This window comes from Cetorhinus maximus, chromosome 8, assembly GCF_964194155.1.
Source record: "Cetorhinus maximus chromosome 8, sCetMax3.hap1.1, whole genome shotgun sequence".
In the NCBI taxonomy this organism is placed as follows: domain Eukaryota; kingdom Metazoa; phylum Chordata; class Chondrichthyes; order Lamniformes; family Cetorhinidae; genus Cetorhinus; species Cetorhinus maximus.
Window position 1 is genome coordinate 5,334,199 of NC_135886.1, and position 24,841 is coordinate 5,359,039.

General features: G+C 42.6%; 2 protein-coding genes across 2 annotated transcripts in view; both read right to left on the reverse strand.

Annotated features, from left to right (window-relative positions):
* The window catches only part of LOC144684059 (uncharacterized), a 177,933-nt gene that overhangs the window by 87,267 nt on the left and 65,825 nt on the right, over nucleotides 1–24,841 (reverse strand). The window contains exons 4-5 of the mRNA XM_078547773.1: nucleotides 18,209–18,523; nucleotides 14,107–14,382 (exon numbers count right to left, since the gene is read on the reverse strand). Coding sequence (XP_078403899.1) covers nucleotides 14,107–14,382; nucleotides 18,209–18,523 — 591 coding nt within the window. The remainder of the gene's footprint in view (nucleotides 1–14,106; nucleotides 14,383–18,208; nucleotides 18,524–24,841) is intronic.
* On the reverse strand, nucleotides 7,702–13,669 carry LOC144684032 (uncharacterized). Its single transcript, XM_078547750.1, has 5 exons — nucleotides 13,546–13,669; nucleotides 11,614–11,725; nucleotides 10,029–10,117; nucleotides 8,719–8,771; nucleotides 7,702–8,087 (listed from the first exon to the last, which is right to left on the reverse strand). Exons 1-5 carry the CDS (start codon nucleotides 13,667–13,669, stop codon nucleotides 7,776–7,778), a joined length of 690 nt encoding a protein of 229 aa, XP_078403876.1. The 3' UTR covers nucleotides 7,702–7,775.

A 24,841-nucleotide genomic window follows, 5' to 3' on the forward strand; every position in this document is an offset into this window, starting at 1 on the left:
AATTGCATAGCACAGGGCACGCCTCTGAGACACGCTTAAATATAAACGGACAACCACACATTGTGGTGTCGTCATGTGCTCATTAGTCATTCAATACAACCAGAGGAACAGAAAAAAATCTTACAACTGCGATTTTGAAACAGGTTTTCTCTTGACTCAACCCTTTCAGCTTCTATTATTAAACCTCTTAGGACTTCTGAAGGGGAAGTTTGTGGTTCAGCCACGTGGTCCAATTTACTACATCACCGTATTGCTGAACTGTTCCCGTTCCTTTCCCAACTCCTTTGAAAAGTGTGGTGGGATTTTTTTTCTTATCCACCTTAGAAGGCAGGCAGCAGGGCTTCATCTCATCAAAAGATGGCACCTACGGACAGTGCAGCATGCCCTCAATACTGCCAGCCTGGACTAGGCACTCATGTTACTGGATTGTGACTTGAATTCACAAACGTCTTGACCCAGAGGTGAGAGTGTTACATACTGAGCCAAGACTGAGATGAGGAGAAACTTCTTTAGCCAGAGAGTGCTGAATCTATGGAATTCATTGCTACAGAAGGCTGTGGAGGCCAGGTCATTGAGTGTATTTAAGACCGAGATAGATAGGTTCCTGATTATTAAGGGGATCAAAAGTTATGGGGAGAAAGCGGGAGAATGGGGTTGAGAAACTTATCAGCCATGATTGAATGGTGGAGCAGACTCGATGGGCCGAATGGCCTAATTTCTGCTCCTTTGTCATATGGTCTTATGGACTGACATATTGAGGCAATCATTCTCAATAACAGCCCTGTACATGTCATTCCTATGACCTGTCAATGGCCTATTAAGGCCATTAAAAAACTGATTGAGGTTATTAATGGGCCTGCCCGTCCGTGAAACCTCGCGCGGGATGATGTTTCATGAGGGATTTAAAAATCTAAGAATATTTCAAAATAAAAATTATGGACATGTCCCAACTCATGTGATGGTGTCACATGGGGGGACACGGCTGTGAAATATTTTTCTCAGCTTTATTTAAAGTTTAACATCTGAGCCGATCTCCCTGAGGCAGCACTTTGCCTCAGGGAGATCTGTGCGCTCCTTCGCGCACTCCTGGCTGAGGGAATCCCCCCCCGCCCACATAGGGAGTGCATAGCACCTCCTGGTGGACATCACGCTGGGCGGGCCTTAATTGGCCCGTTCTCGTAAAATGGCGGCTAGCCCCGACCAATGGCGCCGATCAGGAACCTGCCCACCTGTGCCCGCTCCCACACATCCACCTGGCGGGAGGAAAATGTTGCCCCTAGGAATTTTTAGGTTGCATCAAACAGAAAGCATGTAAATATTCAACCCGACAAAAACTTCTTTTATTCATTCTTGGGTTGTGGGGGCCATTGGCAAGACCCTGTTGTCTATCCCTAACTGTCCTTGAGAAGATGGTGGTGAGTTACTCTCTTGAACCGCTGCTGTCCTTGTTAGGGTGTTAGGTGTTAGGGAGAGAGGTCTGGATTATTGACCCAGTGAAAATGAAGGAACAGCATTATGGTTTCTGGTCAGGATACTGAGTAACTTGGAGAGGAACTTGCACATGGTGGTGTTCCCACACATCTGTTATCTTTATTCTACTAGATGGTAGAATTCAAGTGTTTGGAAGGTGCTGTCGAAGGAGCCTTGGTGAGTTGCTATTACCTCAGACTATTTCTAAAGCATTTAAATTAGGCAAAGTCTAGCTCCTTTTACAATGTAATAAACTTGCATTCAGCTAATACTCAGGCTTATAACAAAAACCTATTTTCGGTTTTAAAGATTTGGACACTCTGCAAGTTCTCACTTTAGTTGTTTGAAGATACAACTATCAAGTGGCACTCGCTTAGCAATAACCAAGTCACTGACGCTTAGTTTGGGTTCTGTCAGGATCACTCAGCTCTGACCTCAAATATGGACAAAAGAGCTGAACTCCAGAGGTAAAGCGAGTGTGACTGCCCTTGCCATCAAGGCAGCATTTGACCAATCATGGCATCAAGAAGACCTAGCAAAACTGAAGTTATTCAGGATCAGGGGGAAAACTCTCCACTGGTTGGAGTCATATCTAGCACAAAGGAAGATGTTTGTGGTTGTTGGAGGTCAACCATCTCAGTTCCAGAGCATCACTGCTGGAGTTTCTCAGGATAGTGTCCTAGGCCCAACCACCTTCAGCTGCTTCATCAATGACCTACCTTCTGCAATAAGGTCAGAAGTGGGGATGTTCGCTGATGATTGCACATTCAGCACCATTCGCGACTTCTCAGGTACTGAAGCAGTCCATGTCCAAATGCAGCATGACCTGGACTATATCTAGGCTTTGGCTGACAAGTGAAAAGTAAATTCGCACCACACAAGTGCCAGGCCATTGCCATCCCCAACAAGAGAGAACTTTACCATTGCACCTTGACATTTAATAGCATTACCATCGCTGAATCCCCCACTATCAGTCTGGGGGGTTACTAGAAACTGAACTGGACTAGCCATATAAATACTGTGGCTATAAGAGCAGGTCAAAGACAGGGAATCCTGCAGCGAGTAACTCACCTAACTCCCCCAAAGCCTGTCCACCATCTACAAGGCACAAGTCAGGATTGTGATGGAATACCCTCCACTTACCTGGATGAGGGCAGCTCCAACAACACTCAAGAAGCTCAATACCATCCAGGACAAAGCAGCCCGCTTGATTAGCACCCCATCCAAAAACATCCATTCCCTTCATCAGTAATGCAGAGTACCATCTACAAGATGCACTGCAGGAACTCAGCAAGTTACCTTAGACAGCACCTTCCAAACCCTTGACCATCACCATATAGAATGACAAGGGCAGCAGATACATAGGAACACCAACACCTGGAATCTTCCCTCCAAGCCACTCACCATCCTGACTTGGAAATATATCGCTATTCCTTCACTGTCGCTGGGTCAAAATCCTGGAACCTCTCTCCTGTGGGTGTACCCACACTACTGCAGTGGTTCAAGAAGGCAGCTCACCACCACCTTCTCAAGGGCAATTAGGGATGGGCAATAAATGCTGGCCCAGCCAGCGATGCCCACATCCCATGACTGAATTAAAAAATTGAATAATAAATGTTCCCAGTATGAATGAGGAACAAAGATTTTCGCTTATTCTCACTGAAACAAAAATAGAGAATGAAAGATCTAAATCTAATGTTCACATTAAGGGCCTTTTCACAGCTGTTTAACAGAAATGACTGTAGGTATTTCAACAGATGTAATGAAAACCTCCAAGAAGCAAGAAATTAGGCAGATCGTTTAAATTTTCTGTTCTACAAAGTTATTTTGTAATTTCTGCTTTCCTTCTACAAATGTAAACCACATTGACGTCATTGCAAGAATACCATACAGAAATTCTTTTTAAATAGCTTCTTTACTTGGGATGGAAGAATATATAAAATCAAAAAAACTGCGGATGCTGGAAATCCAAAACAAAAATAAAAATACCTGGAAAAACTCAGCAGGTCTGACAGCATCTGCGGAGAGGAACACAGTTAACGTTTCGAGTCCGAATGACTCTTCAACAGAACTAAGTATAAATAGAAAAGAGGTGAAATATAAGCTGGTTTAAGGGGTGGGGGGTGGGGTAGAGCTGGATCAATAATATATACTTTGGTCAGACATTGGTAAGCCCTTGAAGAACCATCAAATCAGGCCTCTGAGCAGTCAGAGAACCAGTCCATATGGTGAGCTTATCATGAAGCTAATGAGTTTACTTCAAATGTTTCTAGATGTACCAATCTCAGAACACCAAAGTAACTGCAAAAGTCAGGACAACAACCCCTGACTAAAATTCATGTTCCCTGCTCATAGGTAAGAGAATAAATGAAGAATTTCTTTTGCAAGATGTAAGTGGCAGTATTTTACATCAGAAGTAATTGCCCTCAGAGGGCTGCACACCTTGGGCAGAACCTTGTGCCCTTTAAAAATAATCAAAGGGCGGGACCATATTTGGGTCTCGACCCACGGGTCTGGCTGAGAGATCTTCCTGGAGGCAGCCAATGAAGAGACCACACCCAGGCCTATCATCCGATTGAGGAAGGCGGGCAGGCAAGAAGGCCTACAGCCTTGGCAGGGGTGCAATTCCACTGGCAGAGGTGGGCACTGCTGCTGCAGAAAGGGGAACATAAGGTTGCCCCCATTTTGAGGCACCCTCTGGAGAGGTATCCACTTTTATAAAAGCTAGTGACCCCAGGTTTTTCCCACTGATGACTGCAACTCCAGTTGCGAGTTAAAACAGGAGGTCACACGGATGCCCCAGGTCATCTCCAGACACCTGCTGGGCTTGGCTCTCAGTGAGTGCTAGGGTTGCCCGTGATTAAATGCATTCCGGGAGCTTTCATCGCACCCTTATGGTCAAGCCATTAGTTGGCCAACACATCTATCTTTGCAATGCACTGCCTTCCTATGGCAAAAGGAAAGCAAAATGACTCAGTACCCAATTGGATCAAGAAAATGACAAAAAAAACCAATCCTTTCTAAAGCCCCAATGATTTTTCTCTAGGGTTGCGCACAGCAATGTCCTGGAGATTAATCTTCAATTCCAAGAGTCTCCACGCCAATTCTGGAGAGTTGGCAACCAAGTGGGTGTCCTGTCTGCCACTGGGGTCATCCTGACTTCCGTTTTGCTAATTTGTCGATTATTTTCTCCCCTTCAATCCCAACTGTTTTAACATGATTTTTAACTTCACCCTCAAGTGAAAAACTTTGTAAAAACTGAGACAAAGAGATATCCAATATTTCTGTCATTTCTTTATTGGTATTGGGTTTACACCAGTTCCCCAGTGTGACTCCTGCAGACAAGGCCTGGGATGTTTTCAGAAGCTGCTTCATTGGCGCACCACGAGCTTGAGTTTCACTTCCATTCATGACAAGTAATAGAAATTATTGAAAGGAGTAAACTTGAGAAATAAATACTAACATAGATTTGATATTGGAAGATATTGCCGAAAACATTCATGATCTCTTTGAGGAATAACATCTCCCCACCGGACTTTTTTTAAAATTCATTCACGGGATGTGGGCTTCACTGGCTGGGCCAGCATTTATTGCCCATCCCTAATTGCCCTTGAGAAGGTGGTGCTGAGCTGCCTTCTTGAACTGCTGCAGTCCATGTGTTGTAGGTACACCCACAGGGCTGTTAGGAAGGGAGTTCCAGGACCCAGTGACAGTGAAGGAATGGCGATATATTTCCAAGTCAGAATGGTGAGTTACTTAGAGGGGAACCTCCAGGTGGTGGTGTTCCCATCTATCTGCTGGCCTTGTCCTTCTAGACGGTAGTGGTTGTGGGTTTGGAAGGTGCTGTCTATGGAGCCTTGGTGAATTCCTGCAGTGCATCTTGTAGATGGTACACACTGCTGCTACTGTGTGTCGGTGGTGGAGGGAGTGACTGTTTGTGGATGTGGTGCCAATCAAGCGGACTGCTTTCTCCTGGACAGTGTCCAGCTTCTTCAGTGTTATGGGAGCTGCACTCATCCAGGTAAGTGGAGAGTATTCCATCACACTCCTGACTTGTGCCTTGTAAATGGTGGACAGGCTTTGGGGGAGTCAGGAGGCGCGTTATTTGCCGCAGGATTCCCCATCTTTGTCCTGCCCTTGTAGCCACAGTATTTCTATGGCTAGTCCAGTTCAGTTTCTGGTTAATGGTAAGCCTCCAGACTGATAGTGGGGGATCCAGTGATGGTAATGCCATTGAACATCAAAGGGCGATGGTTAGATTCTCTCTTGTTGGAGATGGTCATTGCCTGACACTTGTGTAGCACGAATGCTAGTCTGGAAAGTGCTCTGATTTTCAAAATGCATTTGTCAAATTGCATTTGAGGTTTTCCCCCTCCGCAGAGGTGGCCTTGCAGCTATAATACCATTTATTTTATAAGACCCCCACTGGCTTGTTGGGGGATGCCAACCTTGCCCTTTAGACAGGAATGGTACCTGTCCCCTCCAGCCAGATCTGCCACCTGCTCCTTGTAGAGGGTCAGAGGCCTCAACCCTGGCATCCCCAAAGCTCTGTGTATTTAGGGTAAACCCTGGGATAAAAAGATTGTTTGAATGACAAAATGAAACTAATGCTCATTAGAAAAGAAAGAAGAGTTGAACTTACAATTTATACAACGCCTTTCACAGCCAATGAAGTATTTTTGAAACAGAGAGATGTGGCAATAAATCATCATACAGCAAGGGCCCAAAACTGGATGAATAAGCAGGTCATCTCTTTACTTGATACTAGGCGCAGAATAAATATTGACCAGGACACTGGGAGAACTGTTTGAATAGTGCCATGGGATCTTTTACATCCACCTAAGGTCACAGGAGGGGCTTCAGTTTAATACTAAGATAAAAGCCAAATACTGCAGATGCTGGAAATCTGAAACAAAAACAGAAAATGCTGGAAAAACTCAGCAGGTCTAACAGCATCTGTGGAGGGGAAAAAAAGAGTTAACGTTTTGAGTCCTAATGATTCTTCTTCAGAGCTAGAGAGTAGTAAAAATGTAATGAAATTTATGCTGTTTAAGGGGGGTGGAACAGGTGAAGGTCGATAGAATGTCAGTGATAGGTGGAGGCAAAGGAGAGATTGCCAGAGATGTCATAGACAAAAGGACAAAGGGGTGTTCTTGATAGTGATACTGGCTAAAGGAGGTACTAATGGTGACATTAAGATCAGAAAGCAGAATGTGATAATGGCAGGACAAGGGTAAGCTCTCTGGAAAGAACAACATGAACAAGTGACAGATGGTCCTTGTGAGGGTGGGGTGATCGCTTTGCAGGACATCTTTGGTCTCTACGCAAGCATGACCCAGACCTTCCTGTTGCTTGCCATTCAACACCCCCATCTTTCTGTTTTGGCTTCAGTTTAATATCACACCTAAAAGAAGGCTGTTCCAACAGTGGAGCACTCTCTCAGTACTGCACTGAAGTATCTGCCTGGATTGTATGATCAAGTCCCGGAGTTAACCCATGACGATCTGACTTGGAGACTAGAGTTGGATGCTGAGCCAAATTTGGCCCATTAGGCCTGTTGTGTTAAAGAAAAGAAAGAAAGCTGTGGATTTTTATAATGTTTTTCATGATCACTGGATGTCTCAAAGAGCTTTACAGCCCATGGAGCACTTTTGAAGTGTAGTCACTGTTGTGATGTAGAAAATGCAGCAGCCAATTTGTGCACAGCAAACCCCCCACAAACAGCAATGTGATAATGATCAGGCTATTTGTTTCTGTGATGATGATTGAGGGATAAATAATGGTCCGGACACCGGGGATAACTCCCTTATTCTTCTTCAAAATAATGCCATGGGATCTATCACATTCACTCAAGTAGGCAGATAGGACCTCGGTTTAACATCTCACCCAAAAAACAGCACCTCCAACAGTTCAGCACTCCCTCAGTACTACACAGAGCGTCAACATTTGAATTTTCCACTCAAGTCCTGGCATGGAACTCAAACCTGGAACTTGCGAATCAGCGGCAACAGAGCTACCAATGCTGGGGGGGTGGGGGGTCTGGCTGGTGAGTGCGGTGCTATAAGTCTTGGTATTGGGACAACTCTAATTTACATTAATGTCCTGGACTCTGAAACTCAAGGTCAATTGATTACATTTGCTGATGATACCAAACTGGGAGGAGCAGTGGGAATGGAGGAAACAATTCCGAAGTTCAAGGAAGAATTGGACTAATATGTGGACAGTTCATGGCAGAAGAAACTCAATGCAACTGAGATGCAAAGTTAAGAGCAGTGGGCAGTACATGCGCCACCCGAATGGTTTCGCTAATGAGTAACGGTAGCATAAATTGCCATTTCAGATTCCTGTGGAGTATCATGTAATGGAGTTTTAGTGTTTTTCTTTGTGGTCTGGCTGTGAATCATGACTCCACTGTAGATGACACTGTCCGGGTTGTTAACTGAGTGACTTGTCCCTTCATCTCTCCGTGCAGACGATTTCTTTTGCAACTGCACTGCTGCATATGTGATTTCCTCATTATTCAACTCGGCAGTTCCCTCTCTGTGTGTTGCTGCCGAGCTCCTCTGAGTGTGGTTTACCTTTGCATACACAGTGCTCTCTTCCTCTGCTGCCAATTCCTAAAATATATTAAAAAAATGATTGCATTTATTTTTGATTAGCCTGAATGGTGACTTGTGGTGTTATGAGGAGAAAGCTATTTATCCATTAATATAAATCAGTTTATAAAGGATTACAAGATATTAACAATTATTTACAGCAAAGAAACAAACAATTCAGCCCAATGGGTCTATACCAGTATCATTCTCCTCACGACCCTCCTCCCACCCCTCTTCATCCAACCTCTTCAAAATATCTTTCTATTACTTTCTCCCTCAACTGCTTATCCTGCTTTATCCAGCTTTATTTATGGTGTTTGCCTGAACTTTGCCTTATAGTAACGAGTTTCAGATTCTGACACTCTCTGGGTAAATAAGTTTCTTCTGAATTCCTTATTCCTTCCCTTGGGAGGAGTTGAGTCCAATAGGATTGCTGCATTTAAAGGAAAGCTAGATAAGCACATGAGAGAGAAAAGGACAGAAGGATATGCTGATAGGCTGGGATGAAGAGGGGTGAGAGGAGTTTCGTGTGGAGCATAAAAACCAGCCTCGTGCAGATGGGCCAAATGGCTGTAAGTTCTTAGTAAATTCTATATCCACCAGCTTGCAAATTTCCAAACAGTATTCAGAGAAGTAATGTTAATATCCTTACCTGATTATCATGGAGAGTCTTGTCTCTCCGATAACTTAGAATGCTGTTTGTACCTGAAAAATTACAATGTAACTGTTGAAAGAGCTGTAACAAGGAATGGTTAACACGTTTAAAATCTCTAAACTAAACATGTGTTGCAAGTGTGCATAACCTGACATTGATCCACATTCATGGAAATGCGTTCAGCTGCATTGCACCAATGATTTCCAACATGGATTGAACAATCAGCCTGGTTATTATACATAGCATGACAAAAGCGTTTGTAGTGTAATGGGTTAATAGAATAGCTGTGCTGATGAGTGATGTACACCATGATGTATCAATGACATTGGCAGTCATGTGCTATTTTCCCGGGAGAGAGGATGGAACACTCTGTACTCAGGGGAGGCATACCTACTCTGTAACCTATCTTAAATACAGTGTTTATAAAGCAGTTTAAAGCAAGTAACAGAGTAAGACTAGTTTCTCTCGGTAAGATAGGCCACACACACCAGAAACCAGCAACTACACTACCAGCATATGACATTTACTGTCTGACAGAACAGATTGTCTATTAGAGAACGCACCCAAATTTCATTCCATTAATTTCTACGTAGCACTCTGACAGATTAACACCCATGATGTGAAGGTGAAAATTAACTCCCGTTTGTTTAGGATTTAGCATTTCAAAAACTGATCAATTCTATCCTGAAAACAAGTTCCTGTTATGTTGTGTCATTGATGGAAGGTCAAGAGATTCATCACAGGGAGAAATCAGAGGCCCAATTTTTACTCACTCAGAGAGACGCGCTGTCAAAGCTTTTTGCCTTGTTCTCATCAGGACAGTTCGCAAGAATACCAACAATAAAGGGAGCAACAATTTAAACTGCATGAGAAGAGAGTGCTGATTGCTTCAACAGCTTAAAATCCTGAGGGGTCTTGATGGGGTGGATGTGGAGAGAATGTTTCCTCTTGTGGAAGAATCTAGAAATAGGGGTCATTTTTTAAAAATAAGGGGTCGCCCCCATTTAAAACGGAGATGAGGCAAAATGTTTCCACTCCTAGGGTTGTGAGTCTTTGGAACTCTCTTCCTGAAAAGGTGGTGGAAGTAGAGTCTGACCTCATCGTGCACTATTTTACTCTCATTTGGGTCTGGAGCGTGCCCGCTCGAAGAGAGAAAAATTCATCCCCATGTTCAATATGTGTAGACTAGAATGAGAATACTAGGGTCATGGGTGATTGTTGATTGATCCAACAAACTGTATATTCTTTCTATTCTACAGCAAATTATTGCCATATAATGAAATGATTAAAGAAAAATAGAAACTCACCCTTGTTGATTTGCCTCCGGTACAGAAGTAGAGAAACAGCCAACACCACAAGAATGCCCCCCAGCACTCCGAGCACAATGTAAATCAGACTGTGAAACAGAGAATAGACAAGGGACAGTGTTGGTTCACTATTGATTACTGGCCATTTGTTTAAAGAAATATTTAAAGGTAGATATTTATAAAGTGGCTTTCATGACCTCAGGGCATCCCAACGCACTTTACAAGCAATGAATATTTTTGATGCAGCTTAACTGTTGTAATTTGGCAAATGTGGCATTCAATTTGCACACAGCATGCTCCCACAAATAGCAATTAGAGGAAAAACAAATAATTCGATTTGTTCAGTGATGTTGCCCAGGCCTCGAGGGAGAACTGTTCTGCTCTTCTATGAATGTCACTATGGGATCTGTTACACACACCTGAGAGAGCAGATGGGCCTTGGGTTTATCACATCTGAGAGGTGGCACCTCTAACAGCACAGCACTCCCTCAGTAGTGCACTGGAGTGTCAGCCAAGATGATGTGCTGAGGTTTCTGGAGCGGAAGTGAACTCACAGCCTTTGACACATAAGGTGAGTGTGCTACCACTGAGCCCTGTTTAATATTGGGTCAGTTTTAATTATTGAAATCCAAATGCAAGAATAGCTGATGATCCCAGAAAAAAATGGAAGCAAAAACCGTTTCATACATATATGGATTTCATATTCAGATGATCTTTGTAGTCAACTTTATACAACAGAGCAGACATCGAGATTTGTCTTAAAATAAAAATCAGATACTTTCAATACTTCTTAAATCATTGACAATAATCTGGATAAAAGTAAGTGCACTGCATGTGCTAGAAATATGAACGGAAAACAGAAGATTCTGGAAACATTCAGCAGCTCAGTTGGGATGTGTGGGGTGAGTGGACCTGCTTCGGTTCGTGTGTGGACTAGAATTCTGAAGAAGTGTCTGCACCCAAACCATGAACGTTTTTATTTTCTCCACAGCTGCGGACATACCTGCTGTCCATTTCCAACTGTCCCTCTTTCTGTTTGACATTTAGTTGGCGTTTTCTCTTTATCACCATTGTAACTTCAAAGACCCGAATCCTGAGCATTTACATCGGACTACAATTTCTGCTACTTATTGTCGACAGCTTGGGCTAATAATATGGAAATAAGACCAAAGATGCAAGATGTCTCTCATTAGTGAAACCAAGGGATGTGCAGGTATATCACGCGAATTCTCCATTTTCATCAGCCCGAATACAACTACTCTGTCAGTGTAGACAGCAGCAAGGTAAGTTTGACAAGTACAACTCCTCACACACTGTGAGATTACGGTAGCGGTGAAGTAATCAAGGTGAATAAGGCAAAAAGCACCATCTCAGCGGCAACACAATGGAAAAGCTCACCACTTGCTTGTATTTTCCAACAGTAAAATGCACCCTCATTAAGAAGCTAACACAACAGCATGATATAAACCCAGCCACCATTTCCATTCTGATGAGCTACTTTCCAAATTAATGAACAACTTTCACTCCTTTGGCCAAATGTATCTCTCACATATGGAAGCAGTGCCAATCCATGAGAACATTGTACCTTTCAGGATTTTCGGGATCTGAAGTTGTGGCTCGATTGGTAGTTATATCTGTACTTTTCAAACGTGTAGTTGGTGATACTGTTGTAGAAACTTCACAATAATACTCAGGTCCTGTTGAAACAAGGGAATAACATTCAGATACACCTCATTTTCACTTGTAGTCAACTGAGAGAGCATCATTGTCAAATGGAACCTCATTAATTGAGGAAAAGCCTGGCTGGTAGAATTGATTTCTGTGTAATTTACTCCTCTCTGGTCACAAGTGGAGAGGTTGCTGATACCTGGTGGTGATCTATCTTTACTGCTAATTCCACTTTCTTGACTATGTCTGCGAGTTGGTGGGACAGAGTTACTAGTGGGCCAGTTAAGGGCTCAGGTTGGTGGACTACAATCCAGAGATACACTTTCTTGACATGAATTTCATGTGAACACATTAAACAGTCACATCCTAATACTGGCAATGGTCACTTTCTGCCCTTTGGGGGCAGTTTTCTGAGCTTGCAGTAAAGATGGGAATCTTTATCCACTGACCGTGAATGTCTCAGACCTGCCAGTGATTTTCTGTCCATTTAATGATAATGACCCACCTTGCTGCTGGGACTGGCTCCACCCTCCCCCTTCCCCCCTCCAGTTTGCACTCAGATAATTGGTTCAGATATATTTTAATAAATCGTTTGTTTCAAAAGGTAAGAAATAAGTTGTATTGATTCATCACCTTTCACAACCTTGGGATATCCCAAAGTGTATCAGAGCCTATGAAGTACTTTTTTGAAGTAAAGCCACAGTTTTAATATCGGGAAATGTGGAAGTTAATTCGTACACAACAAAGCCCCACAAACATCAGTAAAACATTCACTAGATGATCTGTTTTGTAGTGGCATTAGCAGGCTCAAAAGACCAAGTGGCCTGCTCCTGCTCCCAATTTGTGTGTATTGGTTGAGGAATAAATGCTTCAAGGACACCAGGAGAACTTCCCTATTCTGTGAATAATACCCTGGAATTGTTTAAATCTACCGAAAAGGGATGTGGATCCTCAGTTTAACACCTCATCTCCAAAGCAGTACCACCACCAGTATAGCACAACCTCAGTGCTGGACCATGGTATCAGCCTGAATTTTAACTCTTAAGGGGAACTTGAACCTATAAAAGACTGGCATCAAAGGTCAGATTGCAACTGAGTCCCTGCAGACCACTCCAGTACAAATACAGTTACAGGTGTAATTTCTACCTGCTGCTGACAGTCTTTGGTCAGAGTTTTATGACAGTGGGATTTGATGGTCCTGCCGGAGTGCATGGAGTTTAGAATGGCTCGCTGCATTTTACAGCCCAGTCCCTGCCGCGATGGGGGTGTCAAATTCCACCCTTCTTCTCTGACAACTAAGGCAAGAGACCACATGGGCATATGACCAGAGTCAATATATTTGCATATGTAAATTCCTGTCTCCTGCTGCTCAGGTGAAAATGCGATTCTCTTTGTTTTCTGCCCATTTTGGTGTTTCTGGGTGAACATGTTGCACCCACTCTGCAGAAAATTGAACCGCTACATTCAAATAGGCTAAAGTCCTCCTTATTTCAGACCCAGGGTCATTGTTTTATGGGGAGTGAATAATTAATTTTTTATACAGGATAATTTGAGATTTTGACTGGAATGATGGAATTTTACAACACAGGGGAGGGAATTCAGCCCATCGCTCGAATGCTGGTTTTCTGAATGATCTCCTCATTTAATTCCATTTCATTGTCCTTTTCCGATACCCTCATACATTGGTTTCCCTTTTAAATTCTACTATTGAATTTGTTTGTAAACTTATTTCAGTTGGGCATTCCATGTCCTAAAAACAGTTTGCATCAATAAAATTCTCCAAATTTCTCCCTTTGTCCTTTTAGTGATAATTTTAAAGTTAATGCTCTCTTGTTGCTGACTCACTGACTAGTGGAAATAGTTAGAGTTACCGTATCAAAATTTCTAACAATTTCCAAGGCCTCCAGTTGGTCATTCACCTCAGTTGTGATGATGCTTTTCTCATTACTAAAACCTCTCATCCAAGGTTTCATTTTAATTCAATTCTTCTCTATTCTATCAGTGACATCCTTCCCAAACTAGGACACAACAGTTGGAGGTTGCATTTCACAATTCCATCTGCTGGAAATAGACAAATTGCTTTATGAAATCTCTGTCAATCAAATGCTATTTTGATTTGATGGGTTTGTTGGAGATTCTGCAATATTTCTGCATGTTTTGGGGATATTTTATGATCCTTTCCATTTTTCATGAAAAATGCAACTTAGTGACCTTGTTCAGAATGTTTGAGGAACCAGAGAGAGTGAATTTGGCCAGTTGCAATTTCTCAGATTGACTGAAGGAACTGAACCAGTGACCAGTTTGGATAGACATGAATTTAAAAAATTCATTCGCCACATTGTTTGTATAAAGTAACACTTACCAATGTTTCCAATTTGTATCACATAACTGTAGCTTATCCCTGTTTCACTGATCTTTGACACGTTAACAGTGTCACTGGATTTTTTTCCCTGATTATTCGAGGCTGTGCAGTAATATTGATGATGTTGCTGTTTGAAGGATTGACAATGTAGATCCAGTTTATTGGTGTCAGAGAAATTTGAATCTTCAGACAGGGTCTTTTCATACCATGTGTACTGAATGGGGAGGGATCCCTGCACAGACTCACAGGAGACAGACACTGAACCCCCAGAACATGAGACATTTAATGGTGTTGAAAATCTAAGCACAGGAACAGACACGGGTTCTGTTGGATAGAAAGAAACATTCAGATACTGAACATTTAATAATCAAATACACTTCAAACTTTGCACTTAATCTCAGCCTGGGTCTGCCTTGTTGGAACCTCACCAACACATCTACCACTCTATGGGGTGGATGTTTAATTTGGGTTTGGGAACTGGACATGGGAGATAGTTCCAGGTCCTGACACCATTCAACATTCTTTAGGTATGCCCAATGCAATTTTCAATATTCCAGCCAATTGAAAACCTGGAACTGGGCTCACCATCCAATCAGGGACAGTGGGCGGGCTCCTGATGCTAGAGGGCCTCACCAGGAGAGGTGGGAGTTGCTGACCTGAGCATGGAGACAGCAAGGGGCAAGTCCAGGTAAGTTTATTTTATGTTTCAAAACCCGGCGGTTGCCGGGCCATGATCCTGAAGGGGCAATGTGGTCTGCTTGCATTGCCGAATGAAATCCCAGTGGGCACAGGAATGGGTCTTTAATTGGCCCCTTTGGTAAATGTTATTTGCTAAGTTAGCTGCCCACCACTTGACTGCAAGCCACCCACTTTCAAAATGTTTGGGGTTTGGTGTTGTAATGGTAAATTGGCATGGAGACCAGCGGTGCCAAAATTCACACCCGCCCACCTCTAATCTTGACAATATACTTTTTAAAAATCCATCCCCATATCTCTCCATCCTCTTAGAGGCCTGAGTTACCCTTTCAGCCATTATATCAGAACAAATCAGGTCTCCAGATCAGAACAGCAGCAATGATACTGAGGATATGTTAACATGAAAATCATGGTGAACAATATCTCTTTGTAGCTGGTAGTGAGCCTCCAATGCTGTTTCATTGTTTGTGAGTTGAATGTGAATTAGTTGGAGAGAATCTAAGGGAAGCACAGGGGAAAATGAAGGCAAAATGTTGTCAGATATCGGTTACACGTTTTGTAGCTTTGGATAAGAATGTAAATGTGATTGGCTCTGGTTCTCTGCATGCTGCGATAGAACACTTCAACCCTGGTACGTGGAGACGAGTGGGGGGACTGTGTGTGGGGTGTTGAGAAAGCTGGAAATACCAGGAATGTTGAGTTTTTGCTGAATTTAACAGCGAAATGTCACCAGAATTCTTGCACACTGATTGAAAGTTTGGCTGGTTCCCAAGTAGGAAAGTTACGGTAACAGTTTGGAAATTGGTGGGAATGTGGCCTCGGAGCACAGCAGAGAGGAGGGAGTTGGGGTGGCTTTGCTTCTTGGGGCAGGATTGGGCAATCATGGGGAGGGAGAAATTGTATAAAACATTTGCCTGGGGGTGGGGGTGAAGCTTTCGTGTGTCTCCTGGATCACAAGCTGTCCTGGAGAAGGTTCTGGATCCAGCAAATCCCATCATGCTTCAACCAGATGCAGGATGGGGGAGTTGGAATTAAAATTCCCTCTTTGATCAAGGAATTAGCCAGAGAAAAGTGACACTTTCACCAACATTTTTAATAAGGTTTGGCAAGCCTTCACTGCTTTCACTGTCCCAAACTGTACTCTGAAACGACACAGGTCACCGTTTGCCTGGTGATTGAAAAGTGTCTCTTTGAAATGCTAACTGTTTATGAGCTTGTTTCTCAGCACATTGTTACTCACAAGGCTCAGATCACTGAAAAATTAACCGGTGGTCCAGAACATGGAAAAGGGATCCGGACATGCAGCCCCTTCAGCCTGTTCCACAATTCAATTAAATCACAACTGACCAGTATCTTATGTCCATTTACCTACCTGGGTCCCATAACCCGAATATTTCTACCAGATAAAATCTGTCAATCAGTTTTGAAATTTTCAATTGAGCTCAAGAGCTTTTTGGAGGAGAGTGTTCCAGATTTCCACTATACTTTGCGTGAAGAAGTGTTCCCGACATCCCTGACGAGCCTAACTCCAGATTTAAGGTTATGGTTCCATGACTTGGACTGCCTCATCAGTGGATAGGGTCAAAAGTCAACAGTAAGAAGTGGTTTTGATATGTTAATGAACAAAAAAAACTTCAACAGATTTGTACATGAAGCAATAACAGGAATAGTTTGAATTGAGTTGTTTTAGATCAAAGGGGGATATATGCAGGTTGTAAAAAGGTGTAAGGAAGTGACATAAAGATAGGGTAAGTTTGGTTTTACAAGTCCAAGAGGTAAAGTGAAGATTGATTTAATCAATCCTGGGAAAAAAGCATTTCTGTACAGACTGGTTGCAACAAAGAGGGATCAAAGGGAAGAAACGCATTTAAGGGAATACTGAAGCCTATGTGATGGGGTAGCTGCTTAGATCTCCCAGAACACTGCAGGATGGTTGGCCAGATCTCCCTGAAGACAGCAGTGTAGCTGGTCAGAACTCCCAGGAGACAGTGTGAACAAGGCCCAGACCTGAAGACCCAGTTGCTGTCAGCCTCAGAGGACACCCCAAGGTAAAAGCACTGTGTGGTAAAATTACTGGACTTCTATAGCTTTTTAAATCTATAATGATAGTTGCTGAACATAAAAGAGAAAGATTAGCTCTGAGGTTAGCTAGGTTAATATTTGTGGAACTGTTTTAAAGTGCTGTTTACTGTGTGAATCTATTCTTGTGTTTAAATGTAATTGTGTCTTTTTTCCTTTATTCTTTTAATAAATGTTTACTTTACAATAAAATCATCACACGTATTCGGGGAAATCATTTCCTGATTTCAGAACCACTCCTCATACTATACAAATTGGAGAAACCATTTTGGCAGCTGTTTCACGTTTCCCTCTGGGATTTGAGCAGCTTGGCATTTACCATCTGTCGTGCCATAACAGAAGGAGCTTTGACTCGGAGCAGTTTATGTGGATGGGGTCAGGGTTAACATGTGGAATGTCACATCTGGAACCTGACTCAAGATGCTGACCTCTGTGTTTATCTCTGACATGCTTGGCTGGTTGTGCAGAAGCCTCTTTAGATTGGTGGGTTAGAAATGTAAATAAATTAATTGCTGAATCCTAATGATATTTCATGGTACATTTGAATCTAATGCCAAAACCTGGGTTCACCCAGCTTCCTGAATGGAACCAAGGAGAGATCGCAATGACAATTCATGAAGCTCCTTAAAAATCAGGCAAATGCAGCAATAATTACCCTGTGTCCACTGCTGCTTCCTTATTGCCCACTGGGAAAATCTACAACAGGAAAAATGTAGGACCACGCCTTATACCCCCTCATGCTCCTGACTGCAAGCTGTACACTTCCACCTGCCTTCAAGCCCCCTCATGACAAATTTACCCCTTACACCCACCCCCTTTGTGGGCTGTGAGGGGTGAGGGATGAAGGGCCTTTGTGTTTTGATTTTAACTGTTACAAAGTCCAACGGCATTAAGGAGGGGCCTTTTAAACAGCCTGTCTCCGCAGCCGGCAGCCCCTGTGGCTGCCTCTGCATTTCTTCCTGGTGTGGCTGGGCCAGACTGCAGCCCGGGCACAGCTCCCAGCAATGGAAATCCCACCTTTGTGGGCACATTCTTCCAAGGCCGAGCGGGGAATTTTCCGAATTCCCCCTACCCACTTTGAGGCTGAAAATCCAGCCCAATGTCTCAACAATTAATAAAGAGGCTTCTTTTACCATCCAAACAACTTTTCAATTTCCGTTTAGTTCACTTGTAAAGTTCAACTCTGACATGTTGGACAGGCCATGAATTGGGTTTGGGTAACATGAGTCGGATTTCCCGACCTCTGCCCTTTACCTTTAAGACTCTGCATTGCTGTGGAGCCTCGGGATATCAGAGCTGTCATGTTTCCTTCCAGATAAAACATTGATCAGACATTTCAGTCGAGAATAATAAAGAAAATCAGTAAGAAATGTACCGTAAGATATTTGTAGCCACACAGCAAACATTGGATCATAGCCAGTTTTTTCAATACCACAGCTGTACCATCCTGTATCTCCTGAGTGAAGATCCTCCATAGTAACAGTAAATATTGGTCGTGACTTGTTATCTGTGACCGATATTCTTCCATTTCGCCAATTTGTCGATGCTACAACATGACACTGGTGAGTCCAGCCATGACACCAATATTTTATATGTGACTTGTACCGCCGTGCATCATAGTGACATTCTATTGTGATCGCTCTTCCCACAACTCCTGTTACTGTCTCTTTTGCCCACAATGCACCTGAAACTGAGGAGACAACATTTCAGAAATTGAACAGGAAATAACTGCTTAATTCAAACAGATAGATTTTAATGAGTTAAATTCCATCAAATTTGTGATGAGAGTAATCATTCATATAGACCCTTATCAGAGCCTCACTGTGTTCCAAAGCACGTCACAGACAATGATTTACTCGTGAGATATTTGGGGCATTTTCTTGACTTATTGGCAAGGGCTGGTAGAGTGAGGGGTACCTGTAAATTGGGGTTCTGCCTCATACTGTGGAGTTTAACCCCAGACTGTGTATGACATAATCAAGAGGTTCCACAGCCAGAAACCAGCTTCATTGACAGGCCTGATTTGCAGTCGGGTGGGGAGCAGTGTGGAGGGGGACACAGGAGCTGACAGTTCCCTGCTCTGATCTGAGGTGGGTGGGGTGCGGGGGAGGGTTGGGTCCTTGCAGGAGGGGGTGTTCAGATCTTGAATGTGTTGGGGACGTCAAAAGGTAGGATTTGAAGGCCTTGAATGTTTGAGAGGTTGTGTGATAGGTGTCCTTGTAGGATGGATGGATTCCTGAGGTAGGGATTTGGATGCCTTGACTTGAACATTCATGAGACCAATGGCCTTGCTGGGAGAGAAACTCATGCTGTGGGGAAAGAGTTTGCACTAAAATAACAAAAGAGCGATTGAAAATAATTAAATGCTAGAGAGAATTGAAGAAAAGGAAAAAGATACAGGGAAAGTTACAGATGAAAAGGGAATGGGAAAGAGATCAGATCAGAAAGAGGAAGGATTGAAAAGAAGTAGATTGCCAAACAGACAGAAACATGATTCAGTTGCCTGACCACAAGTACATCAAGTATTCTGCATAAAATTGATAAGCTAGAGGCACAAAATATTTTAGGGCGGTTAAAGTTGTGGCTTAGAGCAGATGGGGCTGGGAGTTTAACATTGTGTGTTATAAAATAGATTCATCGAAAATGATGGAGAGGTGGCAATACTGAGTGATGAGCAAAATCTAGTTTCTTAAAGTTAAAGAATGAAGAAGAAAAGGCCATTTATGAGAAGGGTTATGTAGACCAACCATCTACCAGTGAGGAACAGTGTTACTGAGAGAGCCTCATAAAACAATATTTCATCAACTGTACTTTAAAAAACAGAACTAATTGCAAACTTGGGACATGTTTTATTTGTGGGATAATTACCGCTGCAGTCTTCAGTGTATACTGGACATCAGATTATATTGAAAATTACCAATTAAAACAGGTTCTCATTTTCAAAATTTTGCTTGCATAACTTTTTGAAAATTAAGTTCTCCTTTACTTATCATTCACAATTAATAATGCAGCTCAGTTTATTTGTTAACTATTCCCATGGTGTGATAGTAAATTCACAAGGGAATAAAATACTTCACAATTATTATTCATTTGGTTTTGCTGACTATTTTGTGCCTTTAGATTTAGGAGATTTCCCACATCTAGAGTCGGATGCGGCAGACAAAGCACATCTTTACTTTTGCTTTCCAAAGCTTGTTTTCCCTGGAACAGGTCACTAACCTCCGGAGACAACAGAATGAGCGGCACCACTCCACATCAAGCATGTCGGACTGGGATCTCTCACCCTCTTCCCTCCAGCCTTAGGTCTGTTGGACGATTTTCAGGTTGATAATCAACCTGTTGGTCCTGGTTAGAACGCGCCTTCCATTCCCAATAAGAACAGAAGTGGGACTCGAACACAGAGCTTCTGACTCAGATACAGAGACACTACCCACTGTGCCCAAGACCTCTTCTGTGCCTTTGCACGTCTCCAAATATTTAAACATCTGCTGTATAACCAGTGCACGAGAGTTAAACCAACTCAGATCATCGGAATATGCAGCTCTGGCTGTCACTCACCGGGCAGAGAACAAATGAGGAGAATCAAAATCCACATCGTTTTGTTCACAAAGATCAGGGCAGAACTTGTTTCCAGACACTCAGCTCTTGTTTCTCACGTCGAAATAAGTGTCTAATATAAATGATACAGGGAATTTAAATGAGGAAGAAGATAGCAGGAAGCCAGGTCATGAAACCACAGTAAGGCAGCTGGTGAAATCTGACCCCTAAGAACTTGAACTTCTGTCAGTTATATTTAACAAAAGAACTAAACTAATTTTCATTGAAAGGATATAAAATCCCGAAAACAAGAATGTTAAAAAGTTAGAACATATGGATAACGGTGACCCGAGCGAGTATTTATACTGAATTGTGAGGTGAGTTGGAACAGGATCCCCCTCCCAATTTCCACAATCCCCACAGGAACAGAAGCATTTTTGTCATTTCTGAAATTTAGTTGTCCAATTGAATACAGAGATTTCTTAATATTTTGGTTTTATTTGCTAATCTTTGCGGATCCCCCGTAAACACCTGATTGATTTAAAAAGAATGGAGATACCCCACAAAATGATGTTCCACCTGTAGCCATTGTTGAACCTGTGGTTCCTGTTTAAATTGTACAGCCAAGGATAGTCATGCCCGATGTCTCTGTCGGAGTGGACGACACTGATATGCCTGTGCCTAATGAGGTACCTGATGTTATTCCAGAGACTGTGGTTCCTGACAAAGAATCGGAGGTCGTGAAGCTATGACATTCCACATGGATCAGGAAACCACTTGAAAGACTAAACTTATAATTTCACGACCTGTGTAAAAATTTTATGTCATGAGATAAACATCCTTGTAAATACAAAATGTACAGAAAAGTTAAAGGGTGAGGAATGTAATAATTATAGTTTTGATCAACGTAGGACTGTAAGATTAAGAATATTCCTTTGTTGTAAGAGAACATGATCTGCGAAAACCAACCAGTTTGCAGCATGGGGAACCTCCACGGGGAGTTCTCCTTTAGTTATAGAGTTAGATACACACATGTAGCTGCTGCTGCTGTCTTGGAAATAAAGTTCAATGTTTCCACCCAGAAAAGTTGCCTGGAAAATCAACTCTATAACATTGGGCTAGAACTTAGTGAAAATATAATGGGGTATGAACAACAAACACCTCTTTTAATGTGAAAATCAGTCAGCAACTTTTGGCGATGAAGAGAAAAGCCAATGAATCGTGAATTGCCACAAGTTACTGCTGATTTGTGCCACTCCACATCTGCCTTAAAAATATTCGAAGACTCCCCTTCACCACCTTTTCAGGAAGAGATTTCCAAAGACTCACGACCCTCTGAGTTAAAAAAAATCACCTACTGTCTGTTCTAAATGGGTGACCCCTCATTTTCCCACAAGAGGAAACATCCTCTCCGCACCCACCCTGTCAAGTCCCCTCAGGAACTTATTTGTTTCAATCAAGTCGCCTCTTACTCTTCTAAACTCCAGCAGATAGAAGCCTAGTCTGTCCAACCTTTCCTCATTAGACAATCCACCCATTCCTGGTATTAGCCTGGTAAACCTTCTCTGAATTGCTTCCAATCCATTTACATCCTTCCTTTAATAATGTGACCAATACTGTACAGAGTCCTCCAGATATGGTCTCACTAGTGCCCTATGCAGATGCAGAATAACTTCCCTACTTTTGTATTCAATCCCCTCACAATAATTGAAATCATTCTATCAGCTTTCCTAATGACTTGCGGTCCCTGCATACTAACCTTTTGTGATTCGTGCACTAGGACAGGCAGATCCCTTTTCACCTCAGAGCGCTGCAATCTCTCACCATTAAGATAACATGCTTCTCTTTTATTCTTCCTGCCAAAATGGACAAGTTTACATTTTCCCACATTATGCTCCATTTTCCAGATCTTTGCCCACTGTCTAAACCTATCTATATCTTTTTGTAGCCTCCTTATGTCCTCTTCGCAACTTACTTTCTACCTATCTTTGTGTCATCAGCAAATTGGAAAGCATTCCTCCAAGAAAATGATTAAACAGATTTCCCTTTCACAAAACCATGTTGACTCTGCCTGATCACCATGACCTTATCCAAGTGCCCTGCTATAACTTATTTAATAATTGCTTCTAACATTTTCCCTATGACTGGTGCAAAATGCCTGTTCAATTCATCTGCCATCTCCTTGTTTTCCATTATCAATTCTCCAGGCTCACCTTCTATAGGACCAGCACACACTTTGTTCACTCTTTTTTTTTAAATATTTATAAAAACTCTTACTATCTGTTGTTATATTCCTGGCTAGCTTTCTCTCATAAACTAAATTTTCCCTTCTTATTAGTCTTTTAGTTATTCTTTTCTGTTCCTTATATTCTGTCCTATCTTCTGACCTGCCACCCCTCTTTGCAGAATTATATGCTTTTGCTTTGAGTTTGATACTCTGTTTAACCTTTCAAGTTAACCACGGATGGTGTGTCCGTCACTTGGACTTTTTCTTACTCGTTGGAATGTGCATTCTGAAATATCCCATTAAATATGAGCCACTGCATCTCGATTGACCTGTCCCTTGATCTATTTTGACAATTCATGTTAGCCATCCCAGCTTTCATGTCTTTATAATTGCCCTTATTTAAGTTTAAAATCTTACAGCGGGATTTTCCACACCTGCTCGCTGGCCCTTCCGGTCCCGTCGCAAGTCAGTGGGGCTTCTGTCTGGGGATCTGCCTCCCCCACAGCGAGTCTCACCAGCAACAGGGCCCGAAAATCCCGACCTTAGACTCAGACCCACTGCTCTCACCCTCAAACTGAATGTAAAATTCTTACTATTATGGTCATTGTTTCCTCGGTGCATCTTCACGGTGAGATTGTTAATTCCTCCCATCTCATTGCACAATAGCAGGTCTAGTATAGCCTCCTGTCTGGTTGAACCCAGAACATGCCGTTCTCAGAAACCATCTTGAAAACATTCAATATACTCCTCAGCTAGGCTATCTTTGCCCATCTGACTTTTCCAGTCTATATGTAAATTAAAATCTCCCATGATTATCATCATGACTTTCTGACAAGCTCCAATTATTTCTTCCTCTCTTGTACTAATACCATCATTCACTAACAGAGCTACCGCTACACCTTTTCCTCGCTTCCTGTCCTTCCTAAGTACCCTGTACCCTTCAATATTCACATCCCAATGCATGTCCTCCTGCAGCCATGTCTCCGTAATGGCTATCAAATTGTAATTAATTATTTATTTCTATGTGCGCTCTCAGTTCATCTGTTTTGTTTTGAATTCTACGTGCATTCAGATACAGAGCTTTTAGTTTTATCCTTTTATGCTTTTTATAACCTTTAGTTTCATCTGTTAATTTACTATTAGATTTGTTCTCTCTATCCCCCCTTGTCAGTGTCTGTTTTTCATTTTTCCTAATATTACCTTTTTCTTTTGACTTGTATCTGCTCATTGAATTACAACATTATCCTGAATATGATCTGTTGCCCCACTATTTAGTTTAAAACCCTCTCTACTTCCCTAGTTATGTGGCTCGCCAGAACACTGGTCCCAGCACGGTTCAGGTGTAGACCGTCCCAATGGTACAGATTCCACTTTCCCCAGTACTGGCTCTTGTGCCCCACAAACCAGAACCCACTTCTTCCACACCAGTCTCTGAGCCACATTCACCTCCTGAGTCTGATTTGTCCCGTGCCAATTTGCACATGGCTCAGGTAATAATCCATAGGTTATGGCCTTTGAGGTTCTGCTTCTTAATCTGGTGCCTCGCTCCTCATACTGATTGTGCAGAACCTCCTTCTTTGTCCTGCCTATGTCGTTGGTGCTTACATGGAGCACGATGACTGGGTGCTCCCCCTCCCAATGCAAGTTCCTCCCCAGCCCCGACCCGACGTCCCACACCCTGACACCGGTCAGGCAACATGGTCGTGTGGACTCACGCTGTTTGCTGCAGAGAACGGTGTCAATCCCTCTGACTATACTATCCCTCACTACCACTACATTCCTGTTTGCTCCCCCCACTTGGATGACTTCCTGTGCCTTGGTGCCATGGTCAGTTAGCTTATCCCCCCTGCTCCCCTCCCCTGCTCTTGTCCATACAAGCTGAGAAAACCTCAGGCCTTTTAGACAATTGTAAATATTGAGGCTCCTCTGAGTCCCTTTACCTGCCTCACTCACAGTCACACTCACCCTGTCCTCAGAGGTGTGATTGCCTCCTGGCACAAAGAATCCAGGTAACTTTCCTTCTCCCTGATGCGTCGCAGACTCTGTTCTGAGCCGAAGCTGCTTAAACTTCAAACACTTACTGCCAATGTGTTTGCCCTCGATCAAACTGGCATCCAGCAGATCTCACATGCTGCAGCTGTGACACATCACCTATCCTGACATCCTCAATCTGTTCTAATTAGCTATTTAATTATTTTATTCAATTATATATGCTACTTTTGTTTTTATATATTTTATTAAGCT